Source organism: Pelophylax lessonae (assembly GCF_965119305.1).
Source record: "Pelophylax lessonae genome assembly, chromosome: 1".
NCBI classification, from domain to species: Eukaryota; Metazoa; Chordata; class Amphibia; order Anura; family Ranidae; genus Pelophylax; species Pelophylax lessonae.
In genome coordinates this window covers 635969875-635995906 of record NC_138768.1, presented here as the reverse complement: position 1 = coordinate 635995906, position 26032 = coordinate 635969875, and the positions used below count along the sequence as shown (strand labels likewise).

Genomic DNA, 26032 nt, shown 5'->3' with positions numbered 1-26032 from the left:
CCCATAACCCCGGTATTTTTATTTTTTTAAACAGCGGGAGGTCCGCTTTAACATAGAAGCGGTCCCAGCGGTGGATTCGCCGCAGGATTACTTTTATGGGCGGCGGGAGAGGTGCCCCCTCCCACTACTTACCGATAGTTTTCCCTGCTTACCGGATCCGTCAGTAGCGGGCAAAATGATACGGGCCAATGGAGTCCTAGGCAGAAAATTGAGTGAGGGCAAGATGGCCCCCACTTGATTCTATGGCCTTGGAGGACTGGTGCGATGTCTTATATTGCTTCCTCCCAATGGCCTTAAAGGGCCCATTTTTTTTTCTTGCAGTCTTTTTGACCTCAGATCGCACATTAAAGAGGACCTGTCCTGCTTATTTCTATTACAAGGAATAAAAGTGAGCAAAAAAAAAAAACGGACAGTATAAAAATAAAAAAGGTAAAATAAATAAGAAAACAATAAAAAATTTAAAGCGCCCCATCCCTCCAAGCTTGGGCGCAGAAGCGAATGCATACGCAAGTCGCGCCCACATTTGTAAACAGTGTTCAAATCACACGCAAGATATCGCCGCGATCATTAGAGTGAGAGCAATAATTCTAGCCCTAAACCTCCTCTAACTCTAAACTGGTAATCTGTAGAAATTTTTAAAAAGTTGCCTATGGAGATTTTCAAGTACAAATGTTTGTCGCCATTCCACGAGTGTGCGCAATTTTGAAGCATTACAGGTTAGGTATAAATTTACTCAGCATAACATTCTCTTTAACATTAACCACTTCCCGCCCGCCCTATAACAGAATGACAGTGGGATTGTGGTTGTATTATCCTGACCGGACGTCATATGACGGCGGCAGGATAACACAGCTCTGGGCGCCCCCCAGGGGCGCGCAGAGCGGCGATGCGAGGTGTCAGTCTGACACCCTGCATCTCCGATCTCGGTAAAGAGACTACTGACGTAGCTCTTTACCATGTGATCAGCCGTGTCCAATCACGGCTGGTCACATATTAAATAGGAACAGCCGTTGATCGGCTTTCCTTAGTTCGTGCCTGACAGGCACGAGAAAAGGAGCGCCGATTGGCGGCTCCCCTGACAGGGGGGGGGGGGGGGGGTCGGCACTGGTAATCAGATCATTGATTACCAGTGCAGACCCTCGGGGGGGGGATGCCACTAGATCCACCAGGGATGCCCACTATGACCCCAGGGATGCCCACCATGACCCCAGGGATGCCCACTATGGCCACCAGGGATGGCAATCAGGGCTCAGGGAGCCCCCCATTGCCCTCCACATCAGTGCTGCCCGCCAGTGTCCTCCCTATCAGTGCTGCCCAAAAGTGCCCATCATTGCCATCCTTTAGTGTCGCCCACCAGTGCCCATTATTGCCCACCAGTGCCGCCTATCAGTGCCCATTAGTGCCCATCAGTGCCGCTCCATCAGTGCCCACCAGTGCCGCCTATCAGTGCCCATTAGTGCCCGTCAGTGCCACCTATCAGTGCCCATCAGTGCCACCTATCAGTGTCCATCAATGCCGCCTATCAGTGCCGCCTATCAGTGCCCACCAATGCTGCATATCTGTGCTACCTATCAGTGCCACATATCAGTGCCGCCTATCAGTGCCGCCTATCAGTGCCACCCCATCAGTGCCTGTCAGTGCAGTCTCATCAGTGCTCATCAGTGCAGGAAAAAATTTATTTATTTACAAAATTGTATAACAAACAAAAAAACTTTTTTTTTTTTTTCAAACTTTTCAGACTTTTTTTATTTGTTTAGCAAAAAGGAAAAAACCCACAGGTGATCAAATACCACCAAAAGAAAGCTCTATTTGTGGGGGGAAAATGACATAAATTTGGTGTAGGTACAGTGTTGCATGACCGCGCAATTGTCATTCAAAATGCAACAGCGCTAAAAGGGGAAAATTGGCCTGGGCAGGAAGGGAGGGAAGTTCCCTGTATTAAAGTGGTTAAAGAAATTGGGCTAACTTTACAGTTTTCTTATTTTTTAATTCAAAAAAGTGTATTTTTTCCAAAAAATTGCATTTGTAAGACCGCCACGCAAATACAGTGTGACAAAGTATTGCACCGATCTCCATTTTATTCTGTAGGGTCTCTGCTCAAACAAAATATATATAAAATGTTTGGGGGTTCTAAGTAATTTTCTAGCAAAAAATACTGATTTGAACTTGCAAACAACAAGTGTCAGAAAAAGGCCTGGTCCTTAAGTGGTTAATGATGCTGCATCTGTCCCCCCACGCCTCTACACTCAGAAACGAGCGATTGAACACAGCTGACTGCTCAGTTTTCACAGCTCCGTGAGCAGAGAGCTGCTGTCAGTCACTGCTCTCTGCTTTGCCCCCCCCCCCCCCTCGTTCACTGGAGCGCTGAGCTGTGGAGGGAATGGGAGCAGCCGACTCAGGCTCTCAGCGGCTCACTAAGATAAGATACCAACTCCGTGGTCGTGATGACGCAGGGCCTGGACCGACTTGATATCCACAGAGAGCAGACTTCTGCCCGTTCCCTGCTAAAATCGGGCCACAGGAGTGCAAAACGAACTTCACTCCTGTGATCCATAGGAGAAGTACAGTCAAATGAGCTTTGGCTGTACTTCTCCTTTAAGACCTCTCTCAATTCAGTGCTGCCCCAGCTGCATCCTGTCAGTTTCCCTGGGGTCCTTTAGATACAGACAATGGCAAGTATGGAAGCAGGTCCGTGCTGGTGTGGTCAGTTTGCATTACTAGGATTGCTGTTATGAGATGCAGAATGCCAAGTGCACCTGTATCTCCTGTAGTCAGTTTCATAGCCACACTCTTCCCCCAGCCCCACTGTGTAGCAGGTTCAGCCTGTGGGAGCATAGCTCTGTCTCCTGGAACGCAGCGCACAGATGGGGATCTTACATGTCCAAAGAGTAAGGTGCAGTTATACTTACAATACTATCCCCACAATATATATATATATATATATATTACACACACACACACACACACACACCACTGGTGAACATTGAAATCAAGGGCACCACATCCCATATACATTTAAAAAATAAAAATCCATGTTGTCCGTGTATGTACGGTAGTTACTTCAACTCAACATGCACCTTGTCCTCATGTTGATGGCTGGTGGTTGTGGGTGTCTGCAGGCAGGGGGCTTATCGGAATCTGGAAGCCCACTTTAACAAGCCCCCCATGCGAGTAGATAGTGCCCCTACTCATTCACCCAAAAAAAAAAAAAAAAAAACCCAAAACAAAATTTTTGCCAAATCCTTTATTAAAAAAAAAAATAAGAAAATTAAGTCCCCCGTATAGATCCATTGTCAATCACAACACCCAAGGCCACCCCGAAAATTAGGGGAAAAAAAAATTGAGAAAACCTCCAGTCCAGACAAAAGGTCCCGCCATATAGCAGCTCAGTGTGACAGCTCTTAAAATGAGGTCATCGACCGGGGCCATGCTGGGTCAGTGACGTCATGAGGGGGCGGTGTCACCTGGTGACATCACCAGGTGGATCCACCCCTTAGTTATTTAAGAGCCGTTAAGCATCGGAGCTACCAGATGGAGGAAGCCTTTGTCGGAAGCCTGCAGTTTACTTTTTTGTTTCGGTGGTGGCGGCGAGCGTCGTGACTGACAAAGGATCTACACCCGGGGATATATTTTTATTTTATTTTTTTAGGACTTGGTCAAAAAAAAAAAAAAAAATATATAATATAATATTATATATATATATATATATATATATATATATATATATATATATATATATATATATATATATATATAAATTTTTTTTTTTTTTTTTTTTTTTGTCACATGCAAAAATTATACAATAAATCTATGGAAATTGACAGTGGTAAATACACATCAAGAATACCGGAACAAAATTACACTGAAAAAAAAAAAATAAAATATATAGGATCAAGGACTCCTGAACCATATACATTTCCCACGCTATCTTATTTGCAAATAACCAATAATATACATCAGTGACTGTCAAATTTGCTTGGAATCTAGGAGCCAGCTAAAAAAAAGTTAGGAGCCAGTTTTTTTTCCAGCATGCCAAATGGTTAGCTTCTGTCGGATCAGCTGCCATACACACGGGCCGAATTGCGGCGTTTGGAACCAGCTGAATGTGCCCAGCATTCGGCCTGTGTGAACTTGGCCTAATGGTGTGATGTGCAGCGGCTCACTAGGGAAGGACAGTGGAGTAAGGTGGGGGCGATAGAAGATCCAGTGATCCATAACTCATGCCACCTTAGGCCCCTTTCACACGGTTACCATCGCTAAGCGGAATCTGCTTGCCCAGCGGAGATTTCTCTGCCAATTTACACTGAGCAAGTGGATAGCTGGTTCTATCCGCTTTGCTATGCAGAGTGAACTCGGACACAGTCCTGCTCTCTTCTATGGGGAAATTTGATGAAAACGGACTGCCTGTCCATTTCCATCTGATCCGCTGGACGGATAGAAAAAAAAAGGACCACCATCCATCAGTTTTTTGTGGACAGGATCAAATGATAGTGGGTCCCAGTGGACATGTGTCCACTGATATTGGCAGCTCCATAGAGTAGACTGGAGGGTCCAATCAGGTCTGTCTAAAAAACTGACAGGCGGACCTGATCGGACAGCCCATGTGAAAGGGGCCTTCGGCTGTGGCATGACAGGGAAGGAATGAAAAAAAATAAACGGTTTCCATCTTTGTGGGGGTGTAAATGGAACTAAGGCAATTCCAACCAGGCTGCCCCACACTCCCTGTCCCACTCACCATTAAGGACAGGAGGCCAGATCCAGCCCGCAACACCTTCAACCTCTTCTCTTCTTAGGAAGGAGATGGGTGGGCAGTAAAAACAGGCAAGGGAAACCATCAGCGCCATCAGTGATCGAGGCTGTGACAAGCGGCCACCACAAGGGGGCGCCAATTCCCCCGATGCAAGCATCTCGCTCCAGCAGGCCACAAAGCTGCGGCCTCAATTACCGGCCGCACGGCATCCTAGTCCACTCACTTGCAGGCAGGGGCCGAATGGGGACAAGACAACTTCTGCAATGTAGCCCAGGTGCCAGGCCTCTAATTCCAGTTGCCAATGCAGCCTGGCGCCTGGGATTTGTCGAGCCCCGATAGATGTATAAAAGAAGTGGTCAAATACCCACCAAACACAAAGCAAAAGAAAGGAACCACACAAATCTAGCAGAGAAAAATAAACAAACCCAACCGTACCTGAGTGAAGCCCTCCCCAACCATTCCACTTGTGAGTCTAGGGTTTAGTAACATCTTTTATCAAACCAATGCTGATAGCATAGGACCTTGTGAACCACACAGGGCATCCCATTGCCCAACTGTTGCATGATATCACAGTTAAGTAGCTTTTCCATGCCATCAATTCAAGGGTAGTAGTACGTATCCAGTTTATCGCTATTAGTTTTCTGACATAAAAGTACAGGCGTTCCAAGAAAAGCTTAGTTGCATTATCCATCGTTTCATCTTCCAGAACCAGAGTCAAGGCGCCACTATTGCCAGCTTTGTAAATCAAAAACAGCCTAAAATATCCATATAGTACCACCCCAGAAGATGATGGGTAAGCAACACTCTGGTAAAAACACATATCAATCCCCCCCCTGCCCGCACCCACCCCCAACATGTTGAGTGCTCTATTCCCATAATGCAATCAAAGTAAAATTATTATCAGTGTGAGGGGAGGTGTAGACATTTGACCCCTGAGGTAGAGTCAATTTTGTCCTATGAGAGAAAAAAAAACAGTTTAAGTATACTGGGCAGGAAACTTAACCTGTATATAGCCCGCAGTGGAGTAAAAACAATCAAACCGTAAGGGCCTGATGTAAGAATATTCCAGCCCAGAATGTCTGGGACGTTACTTTGCGATTACATATTTTATCTCCGAACCACTAAGGGACAAGCTTCTAGATCCATAGTACATAAGCCAAGAATAGTTCACTCCTCGAGGAAGTAACCGAGCAACTCTGTTCCAGTGCTAATCGATACACTAGGGAATGTACTTCCTTAAAAGGAATCAGAAGGAAAAAAAAAAAAAACCCAGAATTCAACTTCCAGGAGTAGAGGCATCCATGTTAATAGTGGAGAGTACAGCCCTTTCATTAACTCAAAGCTTCTTCCAGTTGCACATTTGCATTCAGCCATCCCCTGGCATCCAGCCATTGAGAGACTTCCACCGGGTTGGTGAAAAAGTGCACCTTACCCCGATCCACCGCTTGCAACCTGGCGGGCTGGAACATACTGTAAATTCATTTACAGTTTCAATCTTTTTTTCACATGCACAAAACTGGCCCATTGCTTCCGAGTAGCCGCAGAAAAGTGTGGGTAAAGAGATATACGATTGCCGTTGAACATAAGCTCACCCTGTGCTCCAGCTGCTCTGAAAATATTCTCTCAATCTCTGAAGTGCAAGATAAGAGCAATCAGGGGTCTAGGAGGGACCCCAGGTCGCAGAGTTCCGGAGGGAATCCTATGTGCCCCCTCTCTCAATGGTGAATAATCATGAAAAAGGTTGATGCCTCCATTGGGGGGGGGGGGGGTGGTCGCCGCTCAGCGTCAGGAAGGCCGACATGTTCGGCTGTCCTGCTTCCTGGTTCGCGCTCTCCGGCGACCTGATGACATCACTCCCGCGGATGGCCGTTCCTTCAGAGCGCATGCGCCAATGACATCGGCTGCATTAAAAGTAAAATATCTCCTAAATGGTGTAAGTATTATTAAATACTTGCCTATAGGTACAAGTTATAAGAGAGGGTTTACAACCTCTTTAAGGGGTTGTTCTTCACACAATACCTGCATGAAAAGGGATTGGAAAACTGCACAGATTTCAAGCACAATTCAGTCAGTTTTTATGTACGTTGACATCAGTTTTTAATGCCCGTCAGTTATGTGCCTTGTATTCACACCAATGTTCATGTCATGTTAGTTTTTTTCTCCTGTGCAGAAAACTGCATAAACGTTTCATATTCCTGCGCAGAAAAAATCCACACATTGTGTTGTGAACAGGGCACAGAGAAGAGTATAGAACCATTGTTTCTTTTTGTGCAAGTTACTTTGGATAAGTCAGAGTCTATGAGCTTGCCACATCTTACCACTGGGGTTTTTGCCCATTCCTCCTTGCAAAACTGCGCCAGCTCCTTCAAGTTGGATGGTTTGCGCTTGTGAACAGCAATCTAAGTCGGACCGCAGAGTTTCTATTGGATTGAGGTCTGGGCTTTGACAACACATTTACATGTTTCCCCTTAAACCACTCAAGTGTTGCTTTAGCAGCGTGTTTGGGGTCATTGTCCTGCTGGAAGGCGAACCTCCATCCTAGCCTCAAATCACGCACAGAGAGGTACAGATTTTGCTCAAGAATATCCCTGTATTTAGCACCATCCATTTTTCCCTCAACTCTGACCAGTTTCCCAGTACGGGCTGCTGAAAAACATCCCCACAGCATGATGCTGCCACCACCATGTTTCACTATGGGGATGGTGTTCTTTGGGTGATGTGATGTGTTGTGTTGGGTTTGTGACAGACATAGTGTTTTCTTTGATGGCCGAAAACATAAATTTTAGTCTCATCAGACCAGTGCACCTTCCTCCATACATTTTGGGAGTCTCCCACATGCCATTTTGTTTTTTGCTGAAAGTAATGGCTTTCTTCTGGCAGCTCTGCCATAAAGCCCAACTCTATGGAGCGTACGGCTTATTGTCGTCCTATGTACAGATACTTCAGTCTCTGCTGTGGAACTCTGCAGCTCCTCCAGGGTTACCTTAGGTCTCTTGTGCTGCCTCTCTGATTAATGCCCTCCTTGCCTGGTCCATGAGTTTTGGTGGATGGCCGTCTCTTGGCAGGTTTGCTGTTGTGCCATGTTCTTTCCATTTGGTTATGATAGATTTGATGGTGCTCATGGGGATCATCAAAGATTTGGATATTTTTTTTTTATAACCTAACCCTGACTTTTACTTCTCAACAACATTGTCCCTTACTTGTTTGGAGAGTTCCTTGGTCTTCATGGCAGTGTTTGGTTAGTGGTGCCTCTTGCTTAGGTGTTGCAGCCTCTGGGGGCCTTTCAAAAAAAGGTGTGTATATGTGATGACAGATAATGTGACACTTAGATTGCACACAGGTGGACATCATTTCACTAATTATGTGACTTCTGAAGGTAATTGGTTGCACCAGAGATTTTTATGGGCTTCATAACAAAGGGGGTGAATACATACGCACATGCCAGTTTTGCATTTCTAAAAAATTGTTTTATGTATATATATATATCTAATTTCACTTTGCCAACTTAGACTATTGTGTTCTGATCCATCACATACAATTCAGATTAACAAAACATTGAACCTAAAGTGGAGTTCCACCCGGAAATTTTTTTTTAAAAAAAAAATACCCCCGGGACAGTCAGGGCTAGTGCATTCTACAATGGCTAGCCTCTGATCTGTCCCGGGTTGCACTTACCTGTTAGGACAAATACTTACCTTGAAAAAGTCTTGTCCAGCGCTGCCATCTAAGATGTGGGCAGCTTGAAGCCAGCGCGTCCTCTTCTGTGTCCTCTTCCGCCTTCTTCGGTCCCACGATGCCCTGCGCCGGCCCCGACGTCACTTCCGGGTCACGCGCGTCATCCCTCCACAGCTTCTGGGCATGCCCAGAAGCTGTTTAGAAGGGGATGACGCGCGCGCCCTGGAACTGACGTCGGGGCCGGTGCAGGCGCAATGATTCCTGGGAGCGATGACGTTCAGCTCCCAGGAATCATTGCAGAGCCAGGAAGTGACGACGGGCCGCGGCCGAGGAAGGAGAAAGAAGGAAGTAAGGTAAGTATATTTTCTTCGCTACGAGGTAAGTAAAAAAAAAAAAAAATGCGATTAGCCATTTGTTTTTCAGGTGACCCGGAGCGAGAAGATGGAGGTAAGTATAAAATGAGGGTGGAACTCCACTTTAAGGCTGTAATGTAAAAAAATAGGTGAATACTTTTGCAAGCCACTAAATAAAATGGAATTAAAAATCACTACCGCAGTGCAAAAAAAACTAGACACTACACTTTCTTCAATGCTCACAGTTAAGACAGATTAATAGAATAATATTTATAGTGCAGAAAGCATCACGTTTGAGCATGTTCTCCTGTTAAACAGCTTCTCTTCTTTTCATATATTGCTGCCACTTTACTAATAAACACGCTCACAGAGGAAGTAGGAGAGGTATCTTCTAGCTGGAGAGGCAAGTCTTTTGTAGCATGCTGCATTTTCTTTCCACCACTGAAGAGGATCACCACTTTCTCTGTCAATTACTGGTTCCTTCAAAAAGAGAAGTGCATTGTCCAAGCTGAATATTGATGCAGATTCAGAAGAATCCTCTACCCCAATAAAAAAAAAGCTGAACATGGCACCAATTCGACCACGATGAAGATTCTCTTCTGCCCGTCGTCTTTTTGGACTTTTCTCTGTTTTTGTAGCATCCTGCTCTTCCAGATTAGTAACATGCTCTTCCTGACTTGACCTTTCTGCAGGAACCACTGACACCTCCTGTAAGCCATTTTTTGCCTTGGCCAATACATCATAAGAGAAAACCCGATTTGTGTATCGAGGATCCAAAAGACATGCCAGCACAACATTTTTATTCTTTTGATGGCTCTCAAAGCATTTGGTGAGGCTGTCCCTCACGACCTGCCTGAAAGTTTTATTGCCACATGTGTTGGGTCCTTCATTCTCTTGAAGTATCTTCACCACTCTCACACATGGGATGACAGATGACACAGATGAGTAGTAATGACTCACCTCATGTGTCACTTCCTCTATGGGGAGGAGGGTCTAAATGACATTGGCTACAATGTCCCACCGATCAGCAGTAGGACAAGACTATCCACCATGTTCACTTGAATATATGCTAAGAGCTCGCTTCTGTTCCAGCATTCTTTGCAGCATGTGAAGTGTTGAGTTTCACCATGTTGTAACAGACTGAATCAAGTTGTTTTGGGGTAGGCCAAGGTTATCCTGAATGGACCTGAGTCGCTGCTTGGCAAGGATTGAATGGGGGAAATGGCCTGCGCACTTCTTTAGCATGCTAATTATATCAAAGCTCTCTGGCTTGACAGACTATCAATTACCACAAGTTGCAGGGTGTGTGCCATGTAACTGAGGTCTGACACTGCAGCAAGCCTCGCAGCATAAGCGTCACTCGGTCTTTGTTTATTCCCCAGTCTTCAAGCATGCCTAGAAACATTTCTTTAATGTACTCACCAGTGTGGGATCCTTGCATCACTTTTGTAATTTAACACCAATTGCCTTTTTGTACATCCGCTGTCAACGAAGCAGCATGTAGGACTCAGTAATGACTCAGTTGGTCCTGACCAGCAGTCAGTCGTGAATGAAAGTGAGTTGCAAGCATTCTCTTGTTGCAGCATAGTCTTTACTTTCTCAACTACTTTTTGGTGAATCTTTACCAGCATTTTGGTTAGGTAATACTTTTAACTCTTCAGTGTGTACTTTGGCTCAGCTATGGACATCAACCGCTTAAATCCAGAGACAGACACCATTGTAAATGGCTGGTTATCAGTAACCATCATCTATGTGATTGTGCTGTCCAGCAGTTGGGCTCTTCAATCCAAACTTAGCCACTTCGTTTTATTTCTGAAAACATTTTGGCCCTAAAAAGATGGTTCCGCTCTCGGACCAGCCCACTAAGCAAATACTATTTATTTTTTGTCTGTCCTTCATGTCACCAAGCTTATCAGTGTGGGCAGCCAGCTCCTTTTGAGTCGCCTGTACAGAATCTTCTAATGGATGCACCACATCTTCCAGGTCACTAATCCTGTGCTCAGCTTCAGCAGCCCTTTACTTTACTTTCTGCATGTTCCGTTTTAGGAAGAACAGGTCCAAACTGATTCCATCTATGTGCTCAGCGAGGGTAGACTGGCAGAGGTGTATGGCTGCCATAATCTGTTTAAATTAAGGATCCTGCTCTCTTCTCCTTCCACTTGTACCTGCAGCCTATTTAGCGAGTGTCCCCTCCTCAGTAAACGATCCCTCTTAGGCAGAGGGCTTACCCTCAAAGTGAGTCTGCCTCCTCTGCAGTTGAGGATTGTAACAGCAGTTCCATCTCCTACTCCGCTCCTCATGGCTCTGGCTGTTGTCGCTGCCATATTGTGAGCCCTACAAGAACTTGGCCAGCTGCTCTGCTCTCCCGTGGATTTCCCCACAGCCGGCCCAATCTTTATCATAACCACGATTGTGCCTAGCAAAGCCCTGCAACAGCCCTTTGTTTCGGGTGGTTTCTCGTTCCTGGTGCTTTGGACTCATCTGTTGTTAAGTACGCGGTGGCTGGCTTCCGGGCTGATCCTTAACAACAAGCTATTCACTGGTTGTTAAGGACGCCGGCAGCCCCAGTGCTGAACGTTGAAGCTACTAGGGCTAAACGCAGGCAAAAAATGCTAAAGTATTTGTGTTTTTGTCAAGCCATTCCAAAGCAGTTTTTAGCTTTCTAGTGTGAATGAACCATAAGTCTGCTGATTCTCCTTTCAAAGTTTAATAACTGGGTGGAGGAGGGACAAAACTTGAGTTACCAAACTGCAGATACGTCTTATGTCCTGGCAGACAGAACTGAGCTTTCTGGCAGAGCTGCATAAATCTAAGGAAAGGCTGAACAGAAAAAAAAAGGGCATATAACACAGTTCCTTTGTGTATCTCATCTGTGTATTTAGCCGTTTGTTGGACGTTTAGCTTTAATAATTTACTTCCACTCCAGCAATGAACTGGTTGAAAGTATTCAGGTTGGGTTACATTTGCTATATAATGTTCACAGTAATCCAATACACAAAAAGACGCTGCTGTCAAACATAATATTGTTACCATATGCTGGCAAAGCAACACCACGGATGCTCTTACTAACAAACAGCAGGTGTAAAATATTTACTGACATCGGTCTGAACTATCCTCCAGACAACTGGGAGCAATTTTATGCATTATACAAGCACTGCGTTAGTCTTATGACAACAACTCTGTCTGTTTTTTGTTACATTGACAGCTAGTTTACAGGTAGTAATATTGAAGAAAATGTTGGGATATAAGCTTAATGTATAGCAATCACTATTCCAGTGAAGTGGTGTGCTTAGAGTAAAGTGCACTTTAAGGGTCAACTCAATTCAGTACAGATAAGAAAAACAAAAAGGAACTTGCATTGGCTGGTAGGGTATGTGGAAGGATCAGTTGTAAAGCCATCATATTATGAATAAAATATCAATTTATAGTGTTCTGGCCTGGGGAGGGGGGCTGGGGGTATAAGGGACAGTGTGGAGGGGGCAAATAGGAGCTTCAGCAGATCCATTCTCCCAAAAGACCTACCTGAACAAGGAGATGAAGTCACTCAAGACCGTGTCAAAGGGTTAAACAGCATGGCACATTTGGTAGGTGCTAAGACAGGTGACCCTGTCCCACTGATGTGAATAGGGCAGCAGCACAATCATGCGAAATGCATGCAGTTACAGAATGGTGGCGACATCATGCCTCTGCACTTTTCAGAAGGGCAGCAGTGATAGCTGCACACCCTAATGTAGAACTGGAAGCAATTTCTGTTTTCATTTTGGATAGAATAAGAGAGGGTTATAACCCCGGTCGGATTTTTTTTCGCCATCTCTGTTCCATTGTGGAGATTTACCTTCACTTCCTGTCCCATAGCCAAACAGGATGTGAGAGGAAATTCCTGCAAATTAGGGGATTCCCTGGGGACTCCTCGGTCGACAGAACTAGTGTCCCCATGGGAAGATTTCTCCTATTACCCACTAGCCAGCGGATCAAAAAAAAAGAAAAAAAAAATGACTAAATTCTTCCATCCACAAATTTGAGGTGTATAAAGGAATCATCCCCCTGTCCTGTTTGAGAGGGGTCAATCATAACATCAACTCCTCTCGGGCGAGAATGGCCAGAGATGAATTGAAATTTGGCCGGTCTATGCTGAACTGGGTGAGATTTGATGCATCTTTGGCCAGCTTAACGAATGAATGTGTCATTCATTAGTTCCAGATCAGTAGATCTCAAGGCTGTGAGATGTTTTTAACTGGCACTGAGCACATGCAAACATGCAACCTTTCGTCGGCAAGGCCTTGGCACCGAGTGCCCGCATGTTTGCCTGCAATAGCGCCAGCAGAGCTGTGCCGAGAGTTCACGCCCTGTGCGCTTCCGGCACAAGTACCGGGGGCTAACTGAAAGCTCCCATTCGCAACAGCCAATCACAGCAGTCACATGACCTTAAACCAGCCTCCCGGCATACTAAACCCCTTAAAGGGCCAGCTGTAAGGGTTAAAGTATATGTAAAACATCTTGTAAAACAACCTATTCAGATTATTATAAATTTTTTTTATATCTATACACAAATGTTTTTCTCCTTTTTATAAGGGATCACCCACCCTCTGTTCTCAGCTTTTCAGCTGCATAAGGAGCTCAGAGAGCTGGGGGAGGAGTAACAGCAGTACACTGGTCTTCCCAGTGAGTGGCTGTGCAGGGGGTATATCAAGACAAGTGTCTGATCATTGGAGAGCAGAAGGAGTGTCCAGCACAGCTACAGAGTAGACCACGCTGTGCTCTCCTGCTAAGTGTGGTCAGTTCTAAACAGGAAAGCAGAAGGACTGACTGGAACATCAGGGATTTCACACAGAGGAAGCAATACAAAGAGAACAGGAGACTCTCATACAAGTAAATGTTACAGTAGACACATATCAGGAATATAAAATGTTGAGGTAGCATATTCTCTAAAGAATATATGGTAAAGCAGGCATGTCCAACCTGCGGCCCAGAACAGCAGGCAATGCGGCCCACTGCCCCCTGACAATTTTTTTTTTGCTAGGGAGGAAGGAAGTCCCTAGCAGCTTACAACTAACGGTAGGCAGAGGCTGCCTCGGAAGGGAGGGGGCAGGGGGGAGGCGAGAATATACAGTGTTTCTGACTCCTACCACCATGACCACTTCAAATCACTGACATGGTCATGGTGGTTAGAGTGTTCCTTTATTATCTCTCAGAAGAAGTAAACCTCTGTATACTGATCCCATTTCATTTGATCATCCTCTAGTTGTGCTAAATTAGTGCGGGGGGGGCGCGGCAGCATTTTACTACTTATATACCTTAACTATATTATATATTTTATTTGCGGCCCGAGAAAATTTCTCTACACTCAATGTGGCCCAGAGAAGCCAGAAGGTTGGACACCCATGTAAAGTATCTTTCTTCCGATGGGAAAAAAAAAAGCGTCCCCGTGCAGGCTTAGGTAATAATGTACTAGTATGCATTGCATACTAGTACATTATGACAGACTTACCTGCAGATGGAGCCCTCCAGCACTGCACTGACTCTCCTTGGTCTCTGGCGGCTTCCATCTTTACTCGGTCTTCCCTCCAGGATCCTGATCCTCAGGCACTTGAATGGCCGGGCAGCAGGTGAAGTCACTACCGTGCATGCGCATGAGAGTCATATTGCCGTGGCATGCAGAGCTGGACGTAAATGTGGTCTGAGCTGCGCATGTGCAGCTGAAATCACATTACCTGCTGACAGGCAGAGGGACATTAGGGTCTCTTTCACTATAAAGGGTCCTTTCACACGATGCGCCGCCCGACGATCCGAAAGATCCGTCCAGATTTCACAGATAAGATCGGAAGCGGATAGCAGCGGGTGTCTCCGCTGACATCCGCTGCACCATAGGGATACATAGAGCATCCGATCAGGTCCATCTGATTGGATCGTTCATGTGAAAGGACCCTTAAAAGCCTGTCTGTCAACGGATTTTCAATTCCAAGAGTTTACTACCACTTTAACACTTTCTGTGAACAGATCCCCAGCTGAATGGGAGCAGGACAGGACATCTGTGCCCAGTTTTCTTCTGTGTTTTCTAACCAGACCTTTACAGATGTGGGTTGGATCTATGGATGGGCACTAAAGCTGGATACACACCATACAATTTTCAATGTGTATGCAATCAGGCAGGCCCTTCCACTACATAGTTGAAGGTAAATCTAAAGGAAATGGAACAAAAGTTGTATAGTGTGCATCCAGCTTTAGTTTGGAGTACCTTGAATCTGACACGTTTAGGTTCAGAAAAACAGAAAGAGGCACTTTTTTTATTCCCGGAACTGGATGGACTCCAGAGGAATGGGTACAGATGGGTACAGATATTGACAAGGCCGGCCCTACCATGGGTCCCGGTGGGACCATGGGACCCAGGCGGCACTGAGAGAGGGGCGGCCCCCAGCCGCCTCTTCTCTTCTTCGGCTAGCTAAAAAAAAAAAAGTCTGCGGCCAGCCTGACAGGCACACTGAGCATGCGCCACCGCTGCTCGGAAAAGCCCGTAAACGTTCGGCTATTTCCAGGAATAGCCGAACATGTACGGACTTTACCGAGCGGCGGCGCATGCGCAGTGTGCCTGTCAGGCCGGCCGCGGACCTTTTTTTTGGCGCCGGGCGGCGCCATTTTTAAATCCTAAGGCACCCTTTAGGAACAGGTAAGTGAGACTGCTCCACACACAGCCACATTACCTACCATTATGCGGGACTGCAGGCATACTACAGAAGATGCAGTGCTGCGGGCATGGTAGATGCCCACAGCACTGCATCTCCTGTAGTATGCCCGCAGACCCGCATTCTCCTCTACCATGCCTGCAGCACTGCATTCTCTTGCACCATGCCGGTGTAACGTGAGAATTACCTACCCCGTGAGAATTACCTACCCTCGTCACTTCCGGGCAGAAACAGCTGAGCAGCGCAGCAGTGCGCATGCTCAGAGCCCCGGATACCTAATGGAAGAACAGAGGAGCTTACTAGTGCGCATGCGCACTAGTATGAAACGATGACGGTGTACCGTGAAATAAACCTACCGACGCGGCGGTTACATAAAACAGCTGTGCAGAAATACAAGTTATCTCCGCTCCTGTGCCTGTCACTTCCCTGCTCTCGGCAAGTAAATATAAAAGCGGCTCTCGGCTCCGTGATTTATGTATTCATACAGCCGCCGCCGCTTTTATATTTACTATCCGAGATGAGGGAAGTGACAGGCACAGGAGCGGAGATGACTCGTATTCCAGCACAGTTGTTTTAATGTAACCGCTGCGTTAAATACAGTGCCGAGCACCGGAAGTGACGAGGGGTAGGTTTTTCTCACGGGTAGGTAATTTTCACGGAACACCGGCAGCCCTGCATTCTCCTGTACCATGCCCGCAGCCCCGCATTCTCATGCACCATGCCCGCAGCCCCGCATTCTCATGCACCATGCCCGCAGCCCCGCATTCTCCTGTAAAATGCCCACGGTCCCGCATTCTCCTGTACCATATCCACAGCCCCGCATTCTCCTGTACCATATCCGCAGCCCGCATTCTCCTGTACCATGTCCGCAGCTCTGCATTCTCCTGTACTATGCCCACAGCCCTGCATTCTCCTGTACCATGCCCGCAGCCCCGCATTCTCATGCACCATGCCCGCATTCTCATGCACCATGCCCGCAGCCCCGCATTCTCCTGTACCATGTCCGCAGCCCTGCATTCTCCTGTACCACGTCCGCAGCCCTGCATTCTCCTGTACCATGTCCGCAGCCCGCATTCTCCTGTACCATGTCCGCAGCCCCGCATTCTCCTGTACCATGTCCGCAGCCCCGCATTCTCCTGTACCATGTCCGCAGCCCCGCATTCTCCTGTACCATGTCCGCAGCCCCGCATTCTCCTGTACCATGTCCGCAGCCCCGCATTCTCCTGTACCATGCCCGCAGCCCCGCATTCTCCTGTACCATGCCCGCAGCCCCGCATTCTCCTGTACCATGCCCGCAGCCCCGCATTCTCCTGTACCATGTCCGCAGCCCTGCATTCTCCTGTACCATGTCCCCAGCCCTGCATTCTCCTGTACCATGCCCGCAGCCCTGCATTCTCCTGTACCATGCCCGCAGCCCTGCATTCTCCTGTACAATGTCCGCAGCCCCGCATTCTCCTGTACCATGTCCGCAGCCCCGCATTCTCCTGTACCATGTCCGCAGCCCCGCATTCTTCTGTACCATGTCCGCAGCCCCGCATTCTCCTGTACCATGCCCGCAGCCCCGCATTCTCCTGTACCATGCCCGCAGCCCCGCATTCTCCTGTACCATGCCCGCAGCCCTGCATTCTCCTGTACCATGCCCGCAGCCCTGCATTCTCCTGTACCATGCCCACAGCCCTGCATTCTCCTGTACCATGTCCGCAGCCCTACATTCTCCTGTACCATGTCCGCAGCCCTACATTCTCCTGTACCATGCTCGCAGCACTGCATTCTCCTGTACCATGCCCGCAGCCCTGCATTCTCCTGTACCATGCCCGCAGCCCTGCATTCTCCTGTACCATGCCCACAGCCCTGCATTCTCCTGTACCATGTCCGCAGCCCTACATTCTCCTGTACCATGCTCGCAGCACTGCATTCTCCTGTACCATGCCCGCAGCCCTACATTCTCCTGTACCATGCCCGCAGCCCTGCATTCTCCTGTACCATGCCCGCAGCCCTGCATTCTCCTGTACCATGCCCACAGCCCTGCATTCTCCTGTACCATGCCCACAGCCCTGCATTCTCCTGTACCATGTCCGCAGCCCTACATTCTCCTGTACCATGCTCGCAGCACTGCATTCTCCTGTACCATGCCCGCAGCCCTACATTCTCCTGTACCATGCCCGCAGCCCTGCATTCTCCTGTACCATGCCCGCAGCCCTGCATTCTCCTGTACCATGCCCGCAGCCCTGCATTCTCCTGTACCATGCCCACAGCCCTGCATTCTCCTGTACCATGTCCGCAGCCCTACATTCTCCTGTACCATGCTCGCAGCACTGCATTCTCCTGTACCATGCCCGCAGCCCTGCATTCTCCTGTACCATGCCCGCAGCCCTGCATTCTCCTGTACCATGCCCACAGCCCTGCATTCTCCTGTACCATGTCCGCAGCCCTACATTCTCCTGTACCATGCTCGCAGCACTGCATTCTCCTGTACCATGCCCGCAGCCCTACATTCTCCTGTACCATGCTCGCAGCCCTGCATTCTCCTGTACCATGCCCGCAGCCCTGCATTCTCCTGTACCATGTCCGCAGCCCTGCAGGGCACTGTGGCACTATAGACAGTAGAAAGCCTGGGGCGCTCATCTGCCCAGTGTCTACTGCTCTGTCCTGCTGTCACTCCGTACACACTCACACCCCCTGACTGCTTTTATAGTCCTATAGAGTGTGGGCATTTCATTCTCGGGCCCAGGCAGCACAATGTCTTGGGGCAGCCCTGGACATTGACATCCACCTGCCCACTGACTATTCTGTTCACATCACCGGAATAAGACGGGCACACCGGACTGAGCTGTCCTGGGGCACACAAAAACCTGACAGAGTTTCTAACCCCTCACTATTATCTTAAAAAAAAAAAAACACAGAGAAAAAAGAAGAAGAAAACAAATTATGCCTTCAGATATAGTTGATATGAGTTTAGGTAAGCACAGCAGAATAGTTGAGTGTGTAGGCAGAGGAGCCTGGATTGCAGGCAGTGTATTGGTTGTTAGGAGAGTTAGTTGGACAGGATAGTGAAGTTTCCAGAACTACACACAGTATATATGACTGGCTGGCCATGTTACCTGGAGCAACAGCTGCTGCAGTCAGTGTATGATGATGAGTGGCTGTCCCATCCTCCTCCTCCTCCGTCCTCTTCGTCCTCCTGTACAGCAGTCTTCTCCCTCACACCCTCCATGTCCTATATACAGCCTCACCCACCACACTGCACCCCTCAGCACACACACAGCGGCTCAGCCCCCCTAGCACACATAGTCCCACTATTCCCATTCCAACAATGACAACATCCCACTACAACCGCTTCACATCTCCTCCTACAAAGCGTTTGTAGCAACAGTTACAGGTAAAACCATAGCTCCGCCTCCTCCGGGCATCTCACTACGGGATTGGGCCGACAGTGCATATGACCCGTGAACGCAAGGCTTCTGGGAATTGTGGTTGTATTGCCATGCCAGGACTACACTCCCCAGAATGCCGCGCGACAGCGGCTTTGGATGCTTCTCGTTGTGTACTTCGTGCTTCATTGGTTTATTACAGTAGTCGTGACTCGTGTAGAGAGCACGCTGCTTGTTATATCTCGCTTTGATGACTGGCTTTATAATTTGATTAGTCCTGTGCAGTTTCCCATTCATATATAATAAGGAGGGATACTAAGAATTACACCTGACCCCAGGGCTGCTGGTAGGTACAGCACACCTGCACCCCCCCCCCCCCCAAAAAAAAAAAAAAAAAAATCATTAGCAGACACAAACATGGCATAATTTACAAAGTGACTGTCAGATCCAATAGATAAACTGTACTGAGTTAAAGCGGTTGTAAACCAAAAAAAAAAAAGAAAGCAAACCCTGCAGGACAAAGGCATAATGTGCTAGTATGCATTGCATACTAGCACATTATGAATTACTTACCTTAGAACGAAGCCCCGACACGGACCCCCGGACACCGCTGTGGGAGCTAACATGCTCCCTCAGTGTCTCTTCCGAGTTCGGCGGCTCCGGCACTGTGATTGGCCGGAGCCACGATGACGTCACTCCCACACATGCACGCTGGAGTCATTTTCCGGCAAGCTCCCGGCAAGGAAAGCTGAAGGTCCGCCGGACCTTCAGAGCACATGCGCCGCTCGCGTGAGCGGCTGCATGCAGTGCAAATATCTCGGTTTAGGAGATATTAATTGTACCTACAGGTAAGCCTTATTATAGGCTTACCTGTAGTTAAAAGTGGAAAAAAGCGGTATACTACCGCTTTAATAAAGCACACCCATACCTGTCAAATTAGGACCTGCGGCTGTGTTCATACATCTGCAGTTTTCCCATAGAGTAGCAGACAGCTTCAGCTGCACAAACTGCTCATTCACACTCTGTGGTCCAGAGAACCCATGTGAATCAGCCCTTGATTTAACCAGTTCCTGCCCTTGCTATAACTGAAAGACAGCTACAGCGCAGGCACGTCCATGGGCGTCCTACCGTGCTCGTCCTGCCCACGTGCTCACTTCTTACTCGGCTGATCGCAGTCACAATCACAGCGGCCCTTTATCACATGATCAGCTGTCAGCCAATAACACCTGATCACAAGATGTAAACAGAAGCCGGTTATTGGTTTTTTTCCCCTCTAATTCTGACAGTGTGAGGAGAAAAGAGAAAAGCCAGTAACTGGCTTCTGTTAAAGGGACATCGGTCTTAACATTACCCACCAGTGCTGCTAATCAGTGCCACCTATCAGTGCCCATCAGTACTGGTAATCAGTGCCCACCAGTGCCAACAATCAGTGCCTCATCATCAGTGTCACCTATCAGTGCCTCCTACAAGTGCCACCTATCAGTGCCACCTCTCAGTCCTGACTATCAGTGCCAAGTTTTATAACAAACTGTGAATTTTTTTTTTTTTTTTTTTTTTTTTTTTAATGTTTGGTCTTTTCTGTTTGTTAAGCAAGAAATAAACACCCAGTTGTGATTAAATACCACCAAAAGAAAGCTCTATTTGTGGGAAAAAAATGATACAAATGTAATATGGGTACAGTGTTGCATGACTGCGCAATTGTCATTCAAAGTGTGACAGTGCTAAGAGCTGAAAATTGGCCAGGGCAGGAAGGGGGTAAAAGTGCCAGTAAGTAAGTGGTTAAAAAATATATCTTTTCAATTATTTTTTGGGGGATGTTTTGGTGAAACATTAGAGGTCTAAACAGACCCCTGACATCTCACTTTTGAGACAGCGAAAGAAATTGAGGACCTACTAAACCTTTCTTTGCAGCATGAGCTGCACTGCAGATGTATGAACAGGAGGCACTCTGTACAGAGGCTTCTATTCATTCATAAACGGAAGCTTAGTAAACAATGCTTACTATACTGCAGGTATGAATGAACACAGTGAGTGATCAATTCAATACCGAACACTCACTATATTCCTTCAGGAAAGGATGGGGCATATGACATATTTCCAGCCCCCCATGCGCTCCATCCTGAAACGATCTCCCTGTGTGCCCATAACAGCCAGCAGGAGGGAGATTAGGGGAAGCTGACAGTGCTGCAAGGAGAAAGGGGAACACAGGGGGGCCCAGGCAGCACGGGTAATAGAATCATGGACAAGGGGTGATTGGTGCGCAGGGGGGGGGTAATTATAGAAACCAATCCCCTGACTGGCTCTCTGGAGCAGCTAAAAGCTAGTAGGAGGGAGAGGAGGAGAAGCCAGCTTTGTGAGTCTGCAGTCACACCTCGTTGGCATGTTCACAAAACATGTGTTGCTCTCGTGGTGACATTTTTTGTTATTGGCACAACAAGTGCGATAAGGAAGAAGCACATTATTGCACAAGCTGCAAAAGCAGAAAAACACATAGTTAAAAAACAGGCAAAGCTCAAAAAGGCGCACAAGCTCCTTTAAACATCTGAATGACCCAAGCGCTTACTCCAATGGGAATAATAGGCGCGCTGCTCTCCTTAGATGGGGAAACTCCAGAGACTATAAATATAGAAAAGAAAGGAGGTGCAAGTACCTAGTGCATTACCCTTGGACACCTTTAATATGTTTATTAAAATGCCAAAAACATACTCACAAACATAAAGAGGAAAAATCGCAATAAAATGTCCCTATAGTAGGACCTCTGACATGTTTCGGGAGGCATGCTCCCTTCCTCAGAGCACAAGCTCCTTTGTTGCAAGAAAACTGCTCATATGCACAATGCTTGATATTGTGCTACATTAGTGTGAACAGGGGCTGAATGTAGCCTCATTTAGCAGTGGTAGTGCAGTGGGGCAACATCCTTGGATGGCAGGGTGTCGTGTTGGCCAATGAGTACGAGGGGATACTAATGTTCACTTCTGGTGCAGGCGTGGCATTCCCTGCTAAACAGCTTCTGGGCATGCCCAGAAGCTGTGCAGGGATGCCGCGCCTGCACCGGAAGTGACGAGCGGGGCCGGTGCAGTGCATTGTGGGACTCCGACGTCACAGAAGAGGACGCGCTGGCTTCAGCTGCCCACACCTGAGATGGCAGCGCTGGAGAAGAACTTTTCAAGGTAAGTATTTCTTCTTACAGGTACATGCGACCCGGGACAGTTCAGAGGCTATCCAATGTGGAATGTACTAGCCCTGACTGTCTCGGGGGTATTTTTATCTAAATTTGACCCCCGAGGCCGGAACTCCGCTTTAACCAATAAAATTATCAGTTGACCTCAAAACCTTCAGTGGTTGTTGCAAAAGTCACTAACTCTAAAATGCGGTCTTTGTATTAGATATTGCAAATATGTATCTATTTTTTTTGTATTGTCTGAGTATGTAACTGTGAATTTACATGCTACTTTCTGGAACCTATTGTGCAGTTTGGGAAGATTGTAGAATATGGGAAGAATTGGGTTGTTCAGGATCAAATAGTTCATTATGATTACTTACTAAAACTGGAGAGTGCAAAATCTGATGCAGCTTTGCATAGAAACCAATTATCTTCCAGGTTTTATTGCCAAGGCCTAACTGAACAAGCTGAAGTTAGAAGCTGATTGGTTACTATGCACATCTTCACCAGATTGCGAGTGCTCCAGTTTTAGTAAATCTCCCCAATGAGTTTTATCAGGTAAATTATTTTTATAGGTTACACTAGCTTCCATAGTGACGTTGAGGGGAGAAAACAACACAGATGAAGTACCCTGTGACATCTTATTTGTAGAAGTGTGTTGCGGGAACCCTTTGTAAATACAAGTTACTAGGTGCTTTCATGTGTGTGGGCCATTATACAGTAGTTGCATTTAGGAAAATTGATTCTGAAACAATGAAGTCTGTTGTCCAAAGATATAAAGCATGAACATCTTTCCATGCCAGCCATTTTCTTTTTCTCATACAGATTTTTGTTTCTGATTTGGTTTTGTTAAGTAAAATGTGTCAAAAAATAATATTTAAAGATAATATCTAAAGCTACCATATACATCAGTTCTAGTTTTTGAGAAGACATTTGAATAGGATGGGTACAGCCCTTATGTCAAACACACTACAGAAGGGGTACTGGATTAAAAATTATGGAGGTCTGGTCAGTATAATTTTCTTCAAGCAGAGGTCCAAATCTCATGTTAACATCACAGCTCCCCACCCGTTACATCACAATCCTTCCTTAAAGCGGAGCTCTGTCTGAAAATAAAAAAAGTCAGCAGCCACAAATACTGTAGCTGCTGACTTTTATTATACGGACACTGACCTGTCCAGGGATCCCGCAATGTCAGCACCCCAAGCCGATTTGTCCATTCAGGTGCAGGCACTGGCATTGCAAGTAAGGGAAACTGGACGTGAAGCCTTCAGGCTTCACAGTCGGTTTCCTACTGCGCTTTTTGAATTTAACTGCCGTCTTCTGGGACACACACAGGTCCCAGAAGGCAGCGGGGGGGGGGGAAGGAGGAGGGGCCGGATATGTCGTAGATCGCCGTGTGGCGATCTTACCCAGGAGTGGGAGTGGGTACCTGTCAAAACCAGGTATACCCGCTCCACCCTCCTCCCAAAAAGTGCCAAATGTGGCAGTGGAGGGGGTGCGAACAAGCAGAGCTTCCCCTTTTGGGTGGAACTCCACTTTAACACCACCCTTTGTACCCTAGTCCCCCCTTAACATCACAGTCCCCCTCCCCTATTTACATCAGTGTCCTCAGTCCCAGCTTCACTTCATAGCCCCCCCCCCTTTATATCTCAGCCCCCTTCTCATATTAGTATCCTAACCCTTTTTTGCATCAACTTTCTCCCCCCTTTACAATCCTATCCACGGCTGGGCAAAAGGCAGGAGGTGCAGCAGGCCTAGAGTTTTATGTAAACAAGAGGGAGATTGATTGTTAAGACAGCCAAACCTCCTGTCAACGAATCACCCTCTTGTAAACTTGAAAAGTTGTAGAGCTCCCACGCTCTGTCCAGGCTTGCCACACCTTTTGCCCTCTGCCCTGCAGTGAGGATGACATCCAGTGGTGGAATGGGGGGTGAGACGACACCCAGGCTGCTAAGTGACGCGGCTGCAGTGGCCCAAATAAGACTGTCACCTGGTCTGGGTCCGGACAGCAGTCAGCCATCTTGTGGTGCCTTCGCTACAGTATGGTGAACAAAGTCTGTAAGCACTACTGTAGGCAGGTCAAACTCATGGCCTACACAAGACTGTTACCATAGCTCCCAACTGTCCCTGATTTTGAGGGACTGTCCCTGATTTAGAACAAGGTCCCTCTGTCCCTCTTTCCTCCTCATTTGTCCCTCATTTTGGTCTGATCTATAGAGTTGTATATAAAATGCACTTTTTATCTTTCAAAAAGTGTTTCCCAGTGCTAAACCTTTCATCCAATTTCGAAATTGCTGCATTGGTAAATTTAAATGACATATTTTTGCTAATGGGTGTCCCTCCTTCCCATCCCAAACATTTTGGAGGTATGTGTTACTCTTGCTACTGAAAGTGCTTTGATAATGAAATACAATTATAAACAAAATGAGGGATTATGTTATGATCATTTTGTTTGTACAGGAACTGGTTAGATAGCATTAAGCCTTGTAAAGAAAATGTCTGTTAACATGTAATAAAATACGTGGGCAAAGTGGTTTGTTGGACTGCATATGAACAACCACAATCCTTCCCATTATAGCCATTCAGTCAGTCAAAGATTTACAATGGTAATATATCGTACGAAAGTTAACCTTTTCATTTTCCACATATGAAGGTCCTTTTTACACACAGTCTGCTGGAGAATACAGGCCTGGAGGAGAAGATTCTCAGTTGTCATGACAAGTTCTGTATATGATATTGTTATGTCAAGTCATATAGAGAAGCAGTTACAGGTCTACAGTCATTGAAAGAGCCACAAAGACCCAGCAGGAAGATTACGAACTTCAGTACAATGATTACTCAAGAAACAAAGCTGGAGAGATGTAATGCAAAACCAAGAAACAGGTAGGTTAGTCTATTTTCAGTTGGATTTAAAAAAGAATGCATCAAAACTTCTCGTAACAGCTCACCTTCATACCTTCCAAGCTTCTCCACTGCTCAACAAGACCTCCTATCACATTACAGTTCCAATGCAGAAGCTAAAGACCGTGTTGGGGGATTAAGTTCCATCTTTACAGGAAAAGTTAAGATTTGCAGAATACTACCTTTCCCTATATCTCTGGGTCTATTGATCATTTTGCCATTTCAAAGCAAGTATGCTTTTTTTACCACTTCAATATAGGCAGTTTTACCCCCTTCCTGCCCAGGCCAATTTTCAGCTTTCAGCGCTATCGCACTTTGAATGACAATTGCATGCTCGTGCAACATGGTACCCATAAGACATTTTTATCATTTATAGAGTTTACAAATAGAGCTTTCTTTTGGTGGTATTTAATCACCACTTGTTTTTTTTTTTATCTTTGCTTAACCACTTGCCGACCGCCGCACGACTATCTAGGGCGGCGGTCAGCCCCTCACAGGCAAAGTGACGTAGGGCTACGTCACTAGCTTGTGAGGGTCTAGGGAGCGAGCGCGCGCCGCCGGAGGCGCGCTCCCGCTCCCGCGTGGTCACGGACCCCCCCGCGCGTGTGACCGGCGGACCCGATGTCCGCCGGCCACTCTGCGATCGGCGGGGGAGAGGGAGAAAGTCAGGCAGCTTGTGTAAACAAGCTGCCTGTCATTCTCCCCTCTGTATGAGAGATGATCATATGGATCTACTATGTAGATCCGTTGATAACTCTGCATACAGCTGAAGCCACAGCCAATCACAGTTAGAATCACGCCCCTAGGGACACACACAGCCCCTCCCTCTCAAATAAAGTTAACCCCTTCACTACCAGTGTATTTTTACAGTAACAGTGCATATATATAGCACTGATTACTGTAGAAATGTCACTGGTAACCCCAAAAGTGTAAAAAATGTCAGTCAAGGGTCCGATCTGTCCGCCGCAATGTCGCAGTACCGCAAAAAAAATCGCAGATCGCCGCCATTACGCGTTAAAAAAAAAACAACAAAAATGACAAAAATCTTTTCCTTAGTTAGTAAACGCAATAACTTTTGCGCAAACCAATCAAAATACGCTTTTTGCGATTTTTTTTACCAAACATAGGTAGCATAA

At 46.8% G+C, this 26032-nt stretch overlaps 1 protein-coding gene across 3 annotated transcripts in view; it reads right to left on the bottom strand.

The window, feature by feature from the left end:
• INTU (inturned planar cell polarity protein) overlaps positions 1-26032 on the bottom strand; it is a 177554-nt gene that overhangs the window by 142342 nt on the left and 9180 nt on the right. For 2 of the 3 annotated variants that reach the window (XM_082266657.1, XM_082266658.1), the window contains exon 1: positions 18560-18697. The exons of the other annotated variant lie outside the window; for it this stretch is intronic. In XM_082266657.1, the coding sequence (XP_082122783.1) occupies positions 18560-18672 (113 nt within the window). In that variant the 5' untranslated portion in view covers positions 18673-18697. Of the gene's footprint in view, positions 1-18559; positions 18698-26032 lie in introns of those variants that run through there. 3 annotated transcript variants of the gene reach the window in all.